Source organism: Lepidochelys olivacea (genome assembly GCF_965140295.1).
Source record: "Lepidochelys olivacea isolate rLepOli2 genome assembly, chromosome: 7".
Lineage (NCBI taxonomy): Eukaryota > Metazoa > Chordata > Testudines > Cheloniidae > Lepidochelys > Lepidochelys olivacea.
The window spans coordinates 9,635,513-9,651,014 of NC_140417.1; the positions used below are offsets into that span (position 1 = coordinate 9,635,513).

At 44.5% G+C, this 15,502-nt stretch overlaps 1 protein-coding gene across 1 annotated transcript; it reads right to left on the reverse strand.

Annotated features, from left to right (window-relative positions):
- Positions 1–1,450: 1,450 nt before the first annotated feature.
- On the reverse strand, positions 1,451–14,342 carry LOC311524096 (2-epi-5-epi-valiolone synthase-like). Its single transcript, XM_084634890.1, has 5 exons — positions 14,157–14,342; positions 8,124–8,757; positions 5,951–6,184; positions 4,948–5,200; positions 1,451–2,636 (listed from the first exon to the last, which is right to left on the reverse strand). The coding sequence occupies exons 1-5, from the start codon at positions 14,324–14,326 to the stop codon at positions 2,536–2,538; spliced, it is 1,392 nt and encodes a 463-aa protein (XP_084491016.1). The 5' UTR covers positions 14,327–14,342; the 3' UTR covers positions 1,451–2,535.
- Positions 14,343–15,502: the final 1,160 nt, after the last annotated feature.

A 15,502-nucleotide genomic window follows, 5' to 3' on the forward strand; every position in this document is an offset into this window, starting at 1 on the left:
AGACAAGGGGGTGGGGGAGGCAAAAAGCAAGAAAGCCAGGCAGTAGCCTGTGAGCACAGTGTAACCCTGGGTAAGCTAGAGAGAGAGCTTTGGGCTCTATTGGCTAAAACAGCTTGGGGCTGTAAACTAAAAAAAAAAAATAAAATAAAAATTATTTTGTTCTTGGTTCCTCCTATGTTCAGAGAAGCAGGACTTTGTACATTCCCTGTATATCAGCTGAATTGCATCCTAGAGAATACCAGACTGCATCAATTTCTATTTCCACCTGGAATCCCCCTAGGGCCCTGAGATTTTAATAACTGCTCGGGTCAAAAAGAGGCAGCTGTAGATTTCCCCTGTTCCATCTTAACTGGGGGCCCCAGATAGACTAACTTCCTGACTATCCTCAGTTCTGGTGTGTCCTAGACCTCATGGGGACCTGCTGATTGCTCAGTTAACATAGTTATTAAGTAAAGAGAGGCAGCTCTGAGTACCAATGTTCTCCAGTGTCTTCTGTGCCTTGACCAGGGTGCAACAATAGCATAGGACAGAGAGACTGTAAGAATGCAGGAGCAATGACTCCTTAAGCCCTCTTTGTTCAGTGTTTGTACAGTGCCTCACGCAAAGTGGTCCTGTTCTTTACCTGGGGCTCCTAGGTGCTACTATGATACAAATAAATTAAGACAGGGAGAGGCTAGGCAACACTTTTGGGTTCCTACCTCATTCAAGTGAAACACAAACTGCTATACCAAGGGGGACCTTGTTGACTTGGTTTCTCTGTTATGTGCAGGATCAGCAGAGGTGACATGGATGTGAATATCAAACATAGTAGGGGGGAAATAGTGTCATGAAATAAAAAGCCCAGGCAATAACTGGATAATTGTTTTTTCTTGTTAATGCTGGCATCCTTTGTGAGAAGCACCTTCCCGTGGTTAGAGGATTGCTTCTTCCCAGAGCAGCCTCCGGTCAGAAGCCAGGGGAGAACCTGGTGGGCTGGACTTTCAGTAGGGGGCAGTGTTGTTCTCTTTGCATGTTTTAGGTATCGACGCTTCAAGTGTCAAGGGTATGAGGGAACTCTGCTGGACCAGACCTCTCCCCATCCCTCCCACAAACAAAAACCAAGGAGCAGGAAAGCAAAAGCTGAAGTAAGACTAGGCAGGGGAAGAAGGTACTGCAAAGGAGGTAGTGATCATAGTTGCCTCAAATGTGAACATTTTATGAGCTCGAATGAGCCACCCTGGGGTAAGTAGGCATAAAATAGCTCCCCTTGATTTCAGTGGGAGCTGCTTCTGCGTGTACCACCTAGACTTGTCTCTCCACAATATGGAAGTGACATAAATTACACTTATTTGGCACACCCAAGGCACAACCTGAACCTGTACAGCTTACACAGGTAAAGCACCAACACCCATTTTTTTGTCCAACCTAAACCCAATGTGTAACTTACATCACTATCTACAGCACAGCGGAATTTGACCAAGTATGTTTTATTGATATATAACAGTCAGTACATCCTTCTAGCGAGCTAAGGTAAATGTAATTAATCAGAGTCATAGAAGTAAGAAGTGATGATGGATCATTTTGTGAGGCCAGACTGCTGCCAGTTCAGGGTTGCTCTCTATTATACACTTTCTAGCCTTTTGTTCAGTGTAGTTTCAAAAGTCCCAAATCCTAGGACTTCCACAGCTACTTAGACTAGACTGTCGTCTGCTACTCATTGAAATGAAGAGCTTTTGTAATCTGACACTATATAATGGTTAGTGTGTTCAAAATGTATGGTTCTGTACATGGTTAGAGTAAAAGCCAATATGTATTTTTGCCTCAAACAATTAACATGGAAAGTAACTTAAAAATTCTCAGTGCTGCATAATGTATCATAGGCCTTTTACTTTTCTTTAGCTATTTTACATAGCATATTGTTTTCTGATAAGACATTTACACTACAATAGAAAAGTTTTTTTCTTTTTTGAAAAGTAACTAGTGCAATGTTACACTATAAAGACGGTTATAAATAGGAAATGTATTTATTTGCTACATCAACCCCAACTACTTTTATATCTCTTATAGATCTAATACTGCAGTCTTAACTCGGGAAACACTTCTATTGACTCCAGATCCATTGGCAGACAGTGAAGAGTCATCCCTCTGCAAGCTCTATTTCAGAACACCCCACAATCTGTACTAGCGTATGGAATGAAGGAAAAGGAATGGAAGATCTGCCATTGACTTCAATGGGAGCAGCGTTGTGCTCAGAATATACTATGCTACGTGCCCGAGATAATTCCAGGGACTGATGTTAATTATTTCATTAGTGTTATCCAGGCGCTGGGAGCTATATGATCAAAATGTGGCCCCTATGAGCTTCTATTACAAATTGTACAAATGTAATAGGCATAACAGATCAGCTGCCTAAAAAAACCCAAACCCAAACTTTTGTGCTGATTTCATAAGGCCATCTGAAATTGTTCTATTTGAAATCCAGCCCATATCACTACATTACAGCTTTGCAGGATGTCATCCAAGGGGCAGTGTTGCTTCTATCTGATCCTACAGCTTTCAGTGAATCAGAAAGTCCTCTTCTATTGCTGTCTTACATTCGCTGGCCCACAGTTGGTACGCTCTTTCCAGGGTGTCCTCGCTGATATCATTGAATATTTCTGCAAAATAAGATTTTTAGTTAGTAGAAGAAGCTTCTCTGGATGTCAAATTAATTCACAGAAAGTGAGGTAAACACTCCCTGAGCAGCTTTACAAGACTTATTCACAGGGCTAGATTCACAAAGGGACTTAGTCACCTAAAGATAGAGTCCTGGGGAGGGATAGCTCAGTGGTTTGGCCTGCTAATCCCAGGGTTATGAGTTCAATTCTTGAAGGGGCCATTTAGGGATCTGGGGCAAAAATTGGGGATTGGTCCTGCTTTGAGCAGGGGATTGGACTAGGTGACCTCCTGAGGTCCCTTCCAACCCTGATAGCCTATGATTTAGGCACCACTGCCATTCACAAAATCACTGTTTAGTGGCTGCCTAACTGGCGCCTCAATCTTTCTAGTTACCTGAGTTTCCGCTGGTAGGCATGCACAGCACAAAGCTGCCAAAATCCTGATGCAGCCCCCACAGCTAAGGAGCTGCTCTGAGCCCTCATTCATGCCTAACCCCTGTGGGATTATCATAGAAGGTGTTCCTCTGCCTAACTCCCCAGTGGGAGGCCAGCTGGGAAGCAAACGGGGTGGGAATGTTGCAGGCTGCCTGTGTTGATCCATCCCAGAATAGACAGTAGCCCCCCTGGGATTGGGGAAGATCCACACATGAACCCCTATTGTGCCTGATTTGGAGCAGGATCTTGAACCTAGGTCTCCCCCATGCCAGGTGAGTGCCCTAACCACCTCGCAATTGGCTATTTTGGGGGTAGGCCTCTCTCTCTCTCCATCTCTTCTTTAGAAGCTGTTATACTTTGTGTAAATAGTTACAGCCATTGGGGCAGAGACATGAACCTGGCTCTCCAAATTTCCTGAGAGTACCTGGGTTATTGGCTATAGTGGGGTCGGGGTGAGGGGCTCTTTCCCTGTGGCTTTTCGTGAGAAAGGGCTGACCTGACACAGGCACCTACTCCAGCGGACAGCCCCTGGCTGAAGATAAGTGCCTCCCTCCAGTCTCAGCCAGGTGTCCTAAGTCACTCCCATCCCCCTCCCTTGTCTACACTGTTGTTTTTAGCAGAGTAGCATCCCAGTGCCGCCCCTCTGCCAGAGTCTTTCCCTGCAGCAAGGAAAGGCTCTGGCAGTGGGATGGCAGTAGGGAAAGACTCCACCGGAGTCTTTCCTTGCTGCAGGGAGCTGCCAGAGCCTTTCCCCGCTGCTTCCCCTCTATCCAAACTTTTCACTGACACACTTCAGTGTGGATGCAGCCTTCCTGTGGGGTTTAGCTAGACACACCCAACATGCTGCCCCCAGAGTAGAAATGGTGCCTAAATCTCCTTTGTGAATTTAGCCCATAGAGATTCAACCAGGTGGAATTATTACAGACTAGCTGTAGACTGATATATCACAAGCTGGTGCTATGTGCTGCTTTTTAGTCTGAATTTTATTTCTATTTACATGTGTATCGTCACTCTGGGCAGACATTAGTATCACTGAGGTGTAGGCTATTTAGTTCAACGTATTTTAATTGCATCGTATACCAGCTGCCTTTTTCCAAGAATTATTTGAAAATGTTTTCAAGCATGACAAAAGAATGTTTACTGTTACTATTTTTTTAAAAAACAAATATAGCACTGTATTTGGATTGTCCTGAAATAATACCCAGTATGGTTTATAATATGTTTGCAAAGTAAATTGGTGAACCTTAAGGCAATTTATTAGAGCTCAGTCTTTAAGTTCTGGTGGTCAGATGCAGGAGCTGAATTCCCTCTCTCTGTCCAGGTCTAGTAAGATGTTAAAGGGTCAATTAAAACCCTACATATATAACTGCAAACTGCAGGGCAGGCATGTTGGCATGTTATATTGTATTCCTTAGTGGTGGTGTAACGAGGGTTTTTTTATTTTTTCTTTGAATGTTGCCAGGACAAGTAAAAACCAAAAAGTTGACAAAGTTCCAAGAGAAAAGTAATTAATATCCCCAAAGACTTTACTGTAATAACCTGATCCAAATCCCCTTGAAGTCAATGGAAAAACTCCCACTGAATTCAACAGCTATTTGATCATGCTCTCAGGGCCAGATTTGAAAAGGTGATACGGCCCCTAAAGACATAGATGAGTGCCTAGTGGGATTTCCAAAAGTGCCTCGCCACAATGAGAGTTAGGTTCCTGGGCACTTTTGAAAATCGCACTAAGCAGCCATCTACATCCAAACATCTTTAAAAATCTGGCCATATTAGCGAGTATGCCTATGAGTTGCTCTTGTGTATGTGAAAGGGTGTGAATATTCCCCCTTTCCCTTGGTTAATGTCTGTCCCTTTTGAAGCTATGTTGCAGTACCTGCCATCCCAAGTCCAGTTGGGAGAGGCATTCTCATCTGGCCTCCGCAGTGTTTCAACCTTTCCACCAAGGCCTTCTTTATTAGATGCAAGTTGCAGTCGTCGTGCCACACCGGGAGCTCCAAACCCTTCATGCACTGAATAATGTCAGCTTTTTCCTCCGGAGTTAAAAGCCCCCTTTCATAGGCCACGTAAGTCATAAATGCCATGTCGATGTTTACTGCTTCTCCATGCATCAGTGATGGTAAAACTTTCTGAAATGAAAGTAAAATTAGCTTTTTCCCCCCTTACGGTAACTAGTCTGGGTTTTCTTAATGCGTCTGACTTTGTAGATGAAAACTAGTATGTGGCTCTCAGTCATAGAACTAGAGATCTGCTGACTCTCAGCATCCTTTCTATTTCTGGGGAGTGGAGAAAATATTTTCCACATAATTAATGGTACATAAAAATCTCCCACAGAGAGCTTGATTTTGCTTCGATTGAAGGCAAGGGCTGAACTTTGAATGAGAAGGAAGGAAAGTTCCTTCGCAGCAAACACCTCACTTGAACCTTTTCACAGGGACGGAGTCTGTTCGTCCCCATGCACCACTTCTGAACAGCAGTTTATCATAGCAGTAGTGTTTGGAATCTTAAAACCCTGCAATATTTGTATTGTTATAGCTGAGATTGTTGCTGCTATTTATGTTACGCTACTGCCTAGATGTGCGCGCTCCTTTGTGCCTCTGTACAAATGAGACAGTCACTGGCTCAAAATTTCTAACAAATCAAAACAGATAACATAGACAAAGTTGGGAGGGGAAACTGAGGCACACAGAAGGGACATGACTTGCCCACTGTTCTACATCAGGTAGAGCTTGGACTAGATCCCAGGTCTCCTGACTCCCAGGTATATGCTGCCTCACAAGTATAATACAAAACAAAACCTTCCAAGAACATTTTTACTATGATTAAAAACTTGTTGGTTTTTTTTAATACGACATTGCAAACTAAAATTCGTGACTGACCATTTCCAGTTCTGGGCTTATAAGGTGACCGAAATCAACCAATCTGTCCAGGTCATCCTCCCAGAGATTGGGTGCAAGCTCTTCCAGCATTGTTTCTATGGCAAGCCTGGTTGTTTTTAGAGCAGCATCACCATGATTGACCAAGCCGTTGTGAGACTGGAACTTTGTGTCCAGCATGTATTTTCCATGGCTCTTCAGTAGATCAAAGAGCCCTTTGTGTTTCATGAGCGCCATCTTGAATAAAGAATGGAAAGAAGCACTTTAAAAGGTGAATTTTTATATCAGCAAATAATACACTGTAGGAAAAGTACATATTGAAATACATACAACTAGTACTATATTATCCTAGTGCATGCATGCCAATAAATGTTGGATTACTGGTTGCTTCTGGCTGTCCAGGTACAGGTAGTTTGCAAAGGGCTTTTCCATCTATCTGGCAAGCAGGTTAAGGCCCTTTTAACGAGATGCTGGACCTCACCAGGATAATCCAGGCTTTCCCCCCAGGATTGTTTTTAGAGAGAATTGAGTGAATGGGAGTGTGGGTGATATAGTGGGCTGGGGGTTTTGGAAGGGTTTTTAGTTTTGTGGGCAGCGGTTCAAATTGCATAGGTTTTACTAATATTGCATGCATGCATTTGGGATGGATGCATTTTTAATACATTTAAATACTTCTTAACTTGACACAATAATCCTACTTTGCACTACATTACATCGATAGATCTCAAAGCTGTAAATTATGTAAATTTAAGGGCATAACTATAGATTTACAATGAGAGCAGAATTTGGCCCAGAAAGATTGAGAATACCATTGGTCAACCAAACTCAACATATATTTTGAACATTTGAGGCATGTATAAATGGTCTTGTAGAACACGTCTTTGGCTAAAAATGTAACTAACTTCCCTGTTTTTCCTCCATTCTGAAAAAACTAAAGTTTATCTTTACTCTTAGTGGACAGTGATCCAAAATGAATAGAGGTAAATAGACTCCCATAGATTTGAATAAGTTTTGGATCAGGTCCGAAATGAAAGAGTTTTCTTCCATCTGTTTTCTCTACAGTTGACATCTGGCTTTGCTATATGTTATGTTTCAGAGTAGCAGCCGTGTTAGTCTGTATTCGCAAAAAGAAAAGGAGTACTTGTGGCACCTTAGAGACTAACCAATTTATTGTTAGTCCTCCTTTTCTTTATAAGTTATGTGTATCTTGAAAAATTATCAGGGGTCCTGTAGCAGGATGGTAACCCTGCTCCTGCTGGAAGGGGATAGAGCAGCCCTGGAGAGGGCTGCAGTGAGGAGAGCTGGGCTAACTGGGAAAGCAGCTACAGCTGTAGCCAGTGCCATCAGGGCCCAGCTGGCCCTCATAAGAGGGCCGTGGGCCAGAAGCTGAGACAGTCTCTCTCTAGCCCCTGAGAGAGAAGGACCTGGCTGCCTGGGAAGCTGAGTGGAGCAGTACTGTGTGAAGGGCAGAGGGAGCTGGGGAACTCCAGCCTAGTAAAACCCCAGGCTGCAGGCCTTGTCAAAGGCCTACAAAAGGGTACTGGGGCTTCCAAGGGGCAGCCCCTAGGTAGGCAGAGGCAACAGGTCCAACCCCCCTCCCCCTTTGCCAATGATGAGTGGCCTTTACAGACTGCAGTCAGCCCCGGTGAGTGGGGGCTAGATGATGACTGACAGTAGACACTGAGGTGAGGTGGGGATAGAGGGTTGGGGATTCTCCTGAATGGGGAGACCCAGATTGTGGGTTGCTGCGGTGGGCAGAACCCCTGGGTGAAGGGCACCAGGGTCCGGGAGGGACACGGGGGCCAGCGGTAGGCAAGACATCAGCTGGCAGAGGGTACTCCAGGGCTGGGAAGAGCTAATTCCCTAGACAACCAGCAGGAGGCGCCGTGCTGGTGAGTCGTCCCATCCTGACTCTCTGCCCCCCCCCCCACAGGTCCCAAGAGGCTGGGCTAGGCACACTTTTAGATTCTTAGAAGCCAAACTACTATAAAATATGTGGGTGGCCATGATTAATAAATAATGAGATTTGGTTGTCCAACTTCTTTTGGTGGCTTTGAAAAGCCCACCCTTTGGGTGTATAAAACATCTTACACAAAGCTCTAGGCTCACACACAGATCTAACTTTTTATTAATAATTAATATAGCAAAAGTACATCTGTATTCCAAAAAAAGGTACCTTCAAAATTTCACCAAGACCGTTGGAGATGTGTCGACGGGGAATAGTTTGGATGAAGGATCTGTCCAGAAAAGTAGCTACAGGAGGAGTGTAGCCTCCAAGCTTGTTCTTGCACTGAAGGAAATTTACACCATTCTTTGCTCCCACACTGGCATCAACGTAAGCTAAGAGGGTCGTTGGGACACGAATATAAGGGGTGCGTCTTCTATAGAGTGATGCTGCAATGCCTACGATATCAAGGCAAACCCCTCCTCCAATTGCTATAATGGGCTCTTTACGCCTGTCGATGCCGAAGTTGTGAACTTCTTGCAAGATGCTTAGGACCAGATCCATGGATTTGGTTTCTTCTGTGGTGGGCAGGGAAAGGATTTTATAATGAACATTATTGGCTTCAAAGTATTTTCTCACTTTTGAGCCATAATTTTCATCGACAATCTGATCCATTACAATAAAACGCCTCTGTTCTCTTTCTCTATCAATGGCTATCTCTAATTGCTGAGAATCTATGATGTGCCCAAAAAGGAGTGTACTGTTGGCAGGATCCAGAAGATTGCATGTTTCTACCACTTTGTAGCAGAAAGAGATGGGAGCTTCAACTGTCCAGGAAATTCCAAGGTCTGAAACACTTTTGCCTCTGTCAGGGATCACAAAACATGGTGTGAGATCAATTAAGCTAGGTACCTTCTATGTAAAAAAAGAATTTAAAAATGAAGCAGCTAGCTTACTGATTGAGATATGCAATCTCTCATTAAAGTTTACTACTACACCAGAAAAGAGTAGGGTTTCAAATATTGTACTGATCTTTAAAATAGGCAATAGGGGTGATTCTGGGAATTGTAGAGTAGTCCACCTTGCTTCAGCACCAGGAAAAATGGCTGAGGGGATCATTAAAAATCAAATGAGGAAACAGGTAGGTGGAAAATGATATAACAAAGACTAACTAGTATGGCTTCTGTAAAGGCAAATTGCTCCTCTCAAATTCACTAATTTGTCTATAAGATAGCAGAGATGAGTGCTCTAATGTATTTAAATTTTCAGGAAAACCTTTGACTAAGTTCCTTACATGTGGCTATGAAAGAGAGACCAATTTCCAACATGGCAACATTTTAACCATGAATTACCTGAGGTTCTGTATTAAATGTTTCATATACATTTCTTTTTAATGAACTTGGAAGGGCAGGGAGTGAGAAGTCCTGAGACAAAACTTACAGATGACACAATTATTTATGCTAGTCAAGACTAGAGAAGATTGTGAGGAGTTTCTTCAGAGGGACCTAGCAAAGCTGTCTAGCGAGCTGGCGGGAAAGTGGGGCAGCAGAGGCAATGCGTGGTGATTAGGAGCTCTAGCCCACCTAGGGTTGCCAACTTTCTAGTTGCAAAAAACGTTAACACCCTAGCCCTGCCCAGAGGCCCTGCACCTTCCCCAAGGCCCCACCCCACACTCACTACTGGCTCACTTTCACTGGTCTGGGGAAGGGGTTGGGGTGCAAGAGGGGGTGAGGGCTCTGGGGTGGGGTCAGGAACGAAGGGTTCAGGGTGCTGGAGGGAACTCTGGGCTGGGGCGCGGACTTGGGGTGTGAGAGGGGGTGAGGGCTCCTGCTGGGGTTGAGGACTCTGGGGTGGGGCTGGGGATGAGGGGTTTGGGTGCCGGAGGGTTCTCCAGGCTGGGGGGTGAGGTTGAGGGATTCGGAGTGCTGGAGGGGGCTAAGGGTTGAGGCAGGGGGTTGGGGTACGGGAGGGGGTGAGCGCTCTGGGCTGGGAGTGCTGGCTCTTGGGGTGGGGCTGGGGATGAGGGGTTCAGGGTGTGGGAGGGGGCTCTGGCTGTGGGGATCTCAGGGCTGGGACAGGGGGTTAGGGTGTGGGCTTACCTCGGGTGGCTCCTGGTCAGCGCCTCAGCAGGGGCGTTAAGGCAGGCTGCCTGCCTCTCCTGGCACCCAGTGGTGCTGGAACATTTTTAGTAGTGGGGGTGTGAAAGCCAGCCCCCTTACCCCTATCCGCCCCCCCCCCCAGAGCCTGGGAGCAGGGCTGTGTCTCTGGGAGTGGGGGACCCAGACAGGAGTAAGGGGGGGGGGGCAAGGCCACAGAGGTGGTGCTGACCGGAGCTGTCAGGGTCCCTTTTCAACCAGGTGTTCCAGTCGAAAACCGTATACCTGGTCATCCTAAGCCCAGCATATAGTAGCCCCCAATAGGCCACAGGAGATGCTGAAGGAACTGAGACCAGGACCTGTCACTTAGAGCATGAGTATTGGAGGGGCCCTGCCTTGGTGGGGAGATTGGGGTGAGACTGGAATCCATCCCCCAACTGGGACAGGGGCTCCTTCACCCTGCCCCCCACCCTCTCTCACTCCAAGCAGTGGATCCTGGTTTCCGCTGCTGCTGTGTCTTCCCTCGGCCTTCCAGGGACTGTTGTGGGGTAGGCCCAGGCTTCTAAATGCTACTCGTTGTCAGCCCTGACCCCTTCTCCCCACTAGCTCACCAGACCGGAGCAGCAGAGTGGCCTGGGCTGGAGCTGAGCCAGATGGCCAGTGTTATGGTGAGACCCATCACAGCCCTTCCCCTGGCCTGCCCACCCGCTGCAAGCAGCTGAATTAGCTAAATACCATGAGGTTTGAGCATTGGCCTGCTAAATCCAGGGTTGTGAGTTCAATCCTTGAGGGGGCCATTTAGGGGTCTGGGGCAAAAATTGGGGATTGGTCCTGCTTTGAGCAGGGGGTTGGACTAGATGACCTCCTGAGGTCCCTTCCAACCCTGATGTTCTCTGATACTATGAATGGGCATCAGAGGTAGGCATGCCCACTTTCCCCACTGTTGGAAGAATCATGATATTGGGCTAATTCCGTGATTTCAGTGCAGTCCATGAAATCGTGATCTACACAGGGCCTTGTTTCTAATGTTTGTGAAGGGATCCTCTTAGTGGCAACACATAGTTGCGCTGCGCTTTCTTAGAGCTTGTGGTAACTCCAAAACTGACCGCTCTGGCTTTAATCCAGCTAAGTCCTTCTATTTTTAAGCAGTTCTGCAGTTGAAATAGCTTTCTTACTTTGGCAACCCATACCCTGGCCCTAATCCCAGGCCCGTATTCTGTAATAGTTCAGATCTACTGTCTCAAAAGGGAAACAAGAAGCTCCACAGAACTTGCCTTTCTGGGATGAAATAGCAGAGCTTTTCCAGTAGAGGTCAGCCTGCCATAGCCTATACCTGGTGATTTTTCAGGACAGAGGTCAAAGCTTTTTTGGCTTAATCAAGGCTTTAACTAGGCTTGGAAAAATTGTATTTTCCACAACATATTTCTAAAGAAATTATTTTTTTTTCATGTTTTACAATGTTCTTCCCACAACTTTTTGATATTATGCCAAGATGAAACAATTTTTTTGATTAAATTATAATCTAATTTTTTTATTTTCACTTTTTTTGCTTTCCCCTTTCCTCTCTTTTATTGTACTTTTATAGACATAAAAAGGGGCAAGGAAGGAGGGAAAAAGAGAAACAAAAATGATTTGAATTGAAACCTAATTTTTTGTTCCATTTTGATGAAAAAATGTCGTATTTTTGGCAAAAAAAATTGCTGAAAAATTTAGAATAGTTCAGAGACATTTTACACTGACATGTTTTCATTTAAAATAATTCAGTCACATCTACCACTTCATATTTTTCCCCTTGTTTATTTAGGTCCAATTTTCATTTTTTCCCCTTTGGTTTCAGTGAGAACAGAAGTTAGCCCTAAGAATGCAACAGAGCCTATTAAATAGGATTATGGGTGGGGAAAGATTTCCAAAGGGGCTTAGTAGAGCCTGGTAAAATTGTTTCAGCAAATAGTAAATTCACCAGAAAATGCCTTGGCTGGGAGGGGCGGGGGGTGAGAAGTACTGAAACTATCTGTGAATTCAGGTTAACTTCAGGGACCCATCTCAGGTAGAAAAAGGACATTTACATTTTCAAAAGAGCCAAAATAGTTTTGACCATTTCAAAATGAAATGATTTGACTTTTTTCGTTTCATAGGTTTAGAAACTTAGCTCTATGCCTTTTTTAAAAATTTCATTTTGGGTTGGAAAAAACCCTGGAAATGGAACGAAATGAAAATCTGACAAAAATTATTTTTGGTTTTTATATTTAGTTTCATTTCAGGTGTTGTTTTTATCCGAAACAATTTTTCTCTCTTCCCCCCCAACCCCCTCCATTTTGCGATTTCAGCAAGAAAACCCCCCAAAATTCAGGTTTGGTTTGAAACTAACCACATTCCCACATTTCCCCCCCCCCCCCAGGGCTTTTTTATTTGGCACCCAAAGAGAAAAATCAGTTACTTGTATTATTCAGAGGCCTAAGGAAGTACACAGATGCCTGGTGGATTTTCAAAGGGTACGTCTACACAGCAAAAAAAACCCCGCAACATCAATTCTCAGAGCCCAGGTCAACTGACTTGGTCTCATGCTACGGGGGCTAAAAAATAGCCATGTAAACGGTGGGGCTAAGGTTAGAGCCCAGGCTCTAAAATGTGGTGTGTACGTGGGAGGAGGTAGGTCTCTAAGCCCCTGAGTCAACTGACCTGAGCTCTGAGACTCGCTCCTGCAGGGTTATTTTTTGCTGTGTAGATGTATCCAAAACCACCTAAACACAGATTATCATATGTATTTAGGCACCTGCCTCCCACAGCAGTCAATGGGAGGTTGGCACCTAAATACCTTTGTCCATCTGGGCCGTAAGTGCCTAACTTCCACTGAAATCAATGGATGTTAGGTACCTACCTGCTTTTCCTACTAGGCACCTATCTGCCTCTTTAAGGACGTAAATGCCAGTAAAAATTGGCCCCAAGTGACTTAGAGACTTTTAACTTTAGCCTAACTCTAACTTTAGCCACATGGGAGATGGTCAGGTGAGGAGACAGCCTGGTCTGAATTGCAGAATGCCTATGAAATAGAGCCCAAACCTGCCATTTGCTAACGGATATTTTACATGAGCAATTCTTTGCGGACTGGGCCTTAAGTCAATTAATTACGTTATTGACTAAGGACCCCATCCTGGAATGAGCTCTGCACAAGCAGACCTCTATGCCTGGATAGAGCCCCACTGAATTCAATCCAGATCTGCCTACGCAGTGTCTGCTGCGGAAGTGGCACCTTATTTACCTGTTCCTGCTGAAGCCAACGGCAAAACTCCTATCAAATTGATTGGGAGAAGGATCAGACACAGTGATAATAGAATAAAGACACTGCAAATATTGGAAAACTTCTGATGTTCAAAAAACAAAGCCCCACATTTGTGAGTATTCCATTCATATTTAATAGCAAAATGAGGCTCTGTATTCTGATGAAAGGGGATCCTCCTGCAATCCAAGGTTAATTAAGGAGGGAGACATTCCTGCAGAGAGCTGTGTTTAGCCTGAAGGGAAAACATTCACCCATCCGTGACCCTTTTCTAACCTTGCCACAGGTGGAGAACTTCCCCTAAATTTTGTGACAGCTGCATTCTGCTTTTTGATCATGTCAGTGGTTTTTAGTACCTTTTGCATTTGTTTTTCCAAGCTATGTATTTCATTACCCGACTCTGTAAACATCTGCTACACCCCCCATTTTATCCACAATGATTATGAATATGCACTGACTGACCCCAAACTGCAAAAATCCCCATGTTCCTCTAATTACTCCTCAGACATTTTAAGAAAGCTTCCAAGCTTTATCTGCTACATACACAAAAGTGTGAAAAAATCAGAGAGGGGGATAATTATCTCCCCTTCAACTCACTCCATTTATGCCAAGGTGTATGATGAACACCTGATTTGTGCGGCACTGCTGGCACACAGAAAGATGGGTTGAGAAACATGTTTGAGCCTCTACTTGGAATGTCTCCTTTTGGTGGGTTTCAGTCCCACTCACCGCAGTGACATTAGATAACATTTTTCAGTTGCACAAGCCTAACAAATCTCTCAATTTCCCCCACCTGAAAGGTGATATAACACGACTAACCCAAGCCAGATTGATAGCAAGCTTGTCATCAGATTTTTATCAAGTATTCTTAGCACAAGCTTTTATACTTACATTTTAGCCTGTGAGGTGGTTATCTTATCTTTGGAGTTGCATATGGCTTCCCCCTTCTTGATCCGACACCAAGTGCTCTTGATCCGCACCAGCTGAAAATCAGTCTGTTTGGGATTCTCAGGCATGACTTTTGTGGCCTTTTTGGCTAAGATCTCTTCAGACACCGGCATCTTTCCAGCAGATGAAATCTCTAGCTTGAGAGATCTCACCTAAGTGAGTGCCTTCCAGTCACTTTTAAAGGCTCCAGTTTGACCATATTTTGGAAGAGGAGGTCCTGTCTACTCCTCACCTGTTGGTAATGTGTGGGTGGGTGGAGGAGGAAATTATAAAACTAGTATTATCTAATCTGAAGACACGAGTCAGAGGTGTACAACTCATCCAGAGACACATGTAGGACCCAAGATAGCATTGTATAATTGGTTAGTTTTATAATCCTTTGGAAATACAATACAAATCTATAAAATTAGCTTCTCACACGATGCCCTGCAGTGAAATGGGTGTTATGAAAGACAAATACTTTATATGAAATATCAATACCGTTTTAAGAATTCCTTTGTTGGGCAGGACCTCTGATTTATCTAATTACTAGCCCCACTCTGTGTGCAAGAGCCAAAGAGGGAACACAAGCAGCAGCGGTGAGGAGATTTGTGCAGGCTATATAGGCCTCCAGGAGTTCTCATTCCTGTGTTCCACTGGAAACACAAGGGGACAATCAAAATAATACCCTTTAATGCTAACAAATCACAGTTGCCCATTGTGTGATTATTGTGAGATCATCCAAGATATGATCAGGGCCAATCCCAATTTTCCATGGATGCTGTGAAGCATTGTTTTTATGGTGACATTACATCAAAACGAGTGGTGGCCTTAAACCATAGGATTTGGGTTCACATCTAGCTTGTGGCATTCAGAGCCAGGGTTTTGGTTCAGCCTTTGCCTAGGTGCTGTGCCGAGCATGCTGTATAACAAAAGCAGCACCTGAATACATGTAGACAGCTGTTGAATATAAAGAGCGCCATCCATTGGCATGTAAATACGAGGTATATTGTATTGTTTATAATCTGCAGGTTCAATAAAGTTATTGTGCGCTGCAAATGGCTTCTTCTGCGTAGTTCCTTGCATTGAACTTTTTACTGTTGCGATGTGATGTTGTGATCCAACGGTATGATGTGACATGAACAAATAAGGAAAGGAGGAGGTTGCCCTGCTGAACAAGTTTTAAAAAAGGGGTGACTATATTGTACCTTCCTTCAAAGAGAATCTCCTCTCTTCCGCCTCCCCCCTTTGCCACTCACTCAAATTGGATCTCCAGTTCAGGGCTGACTAGTCAGCCTGCTCTCTCCTCC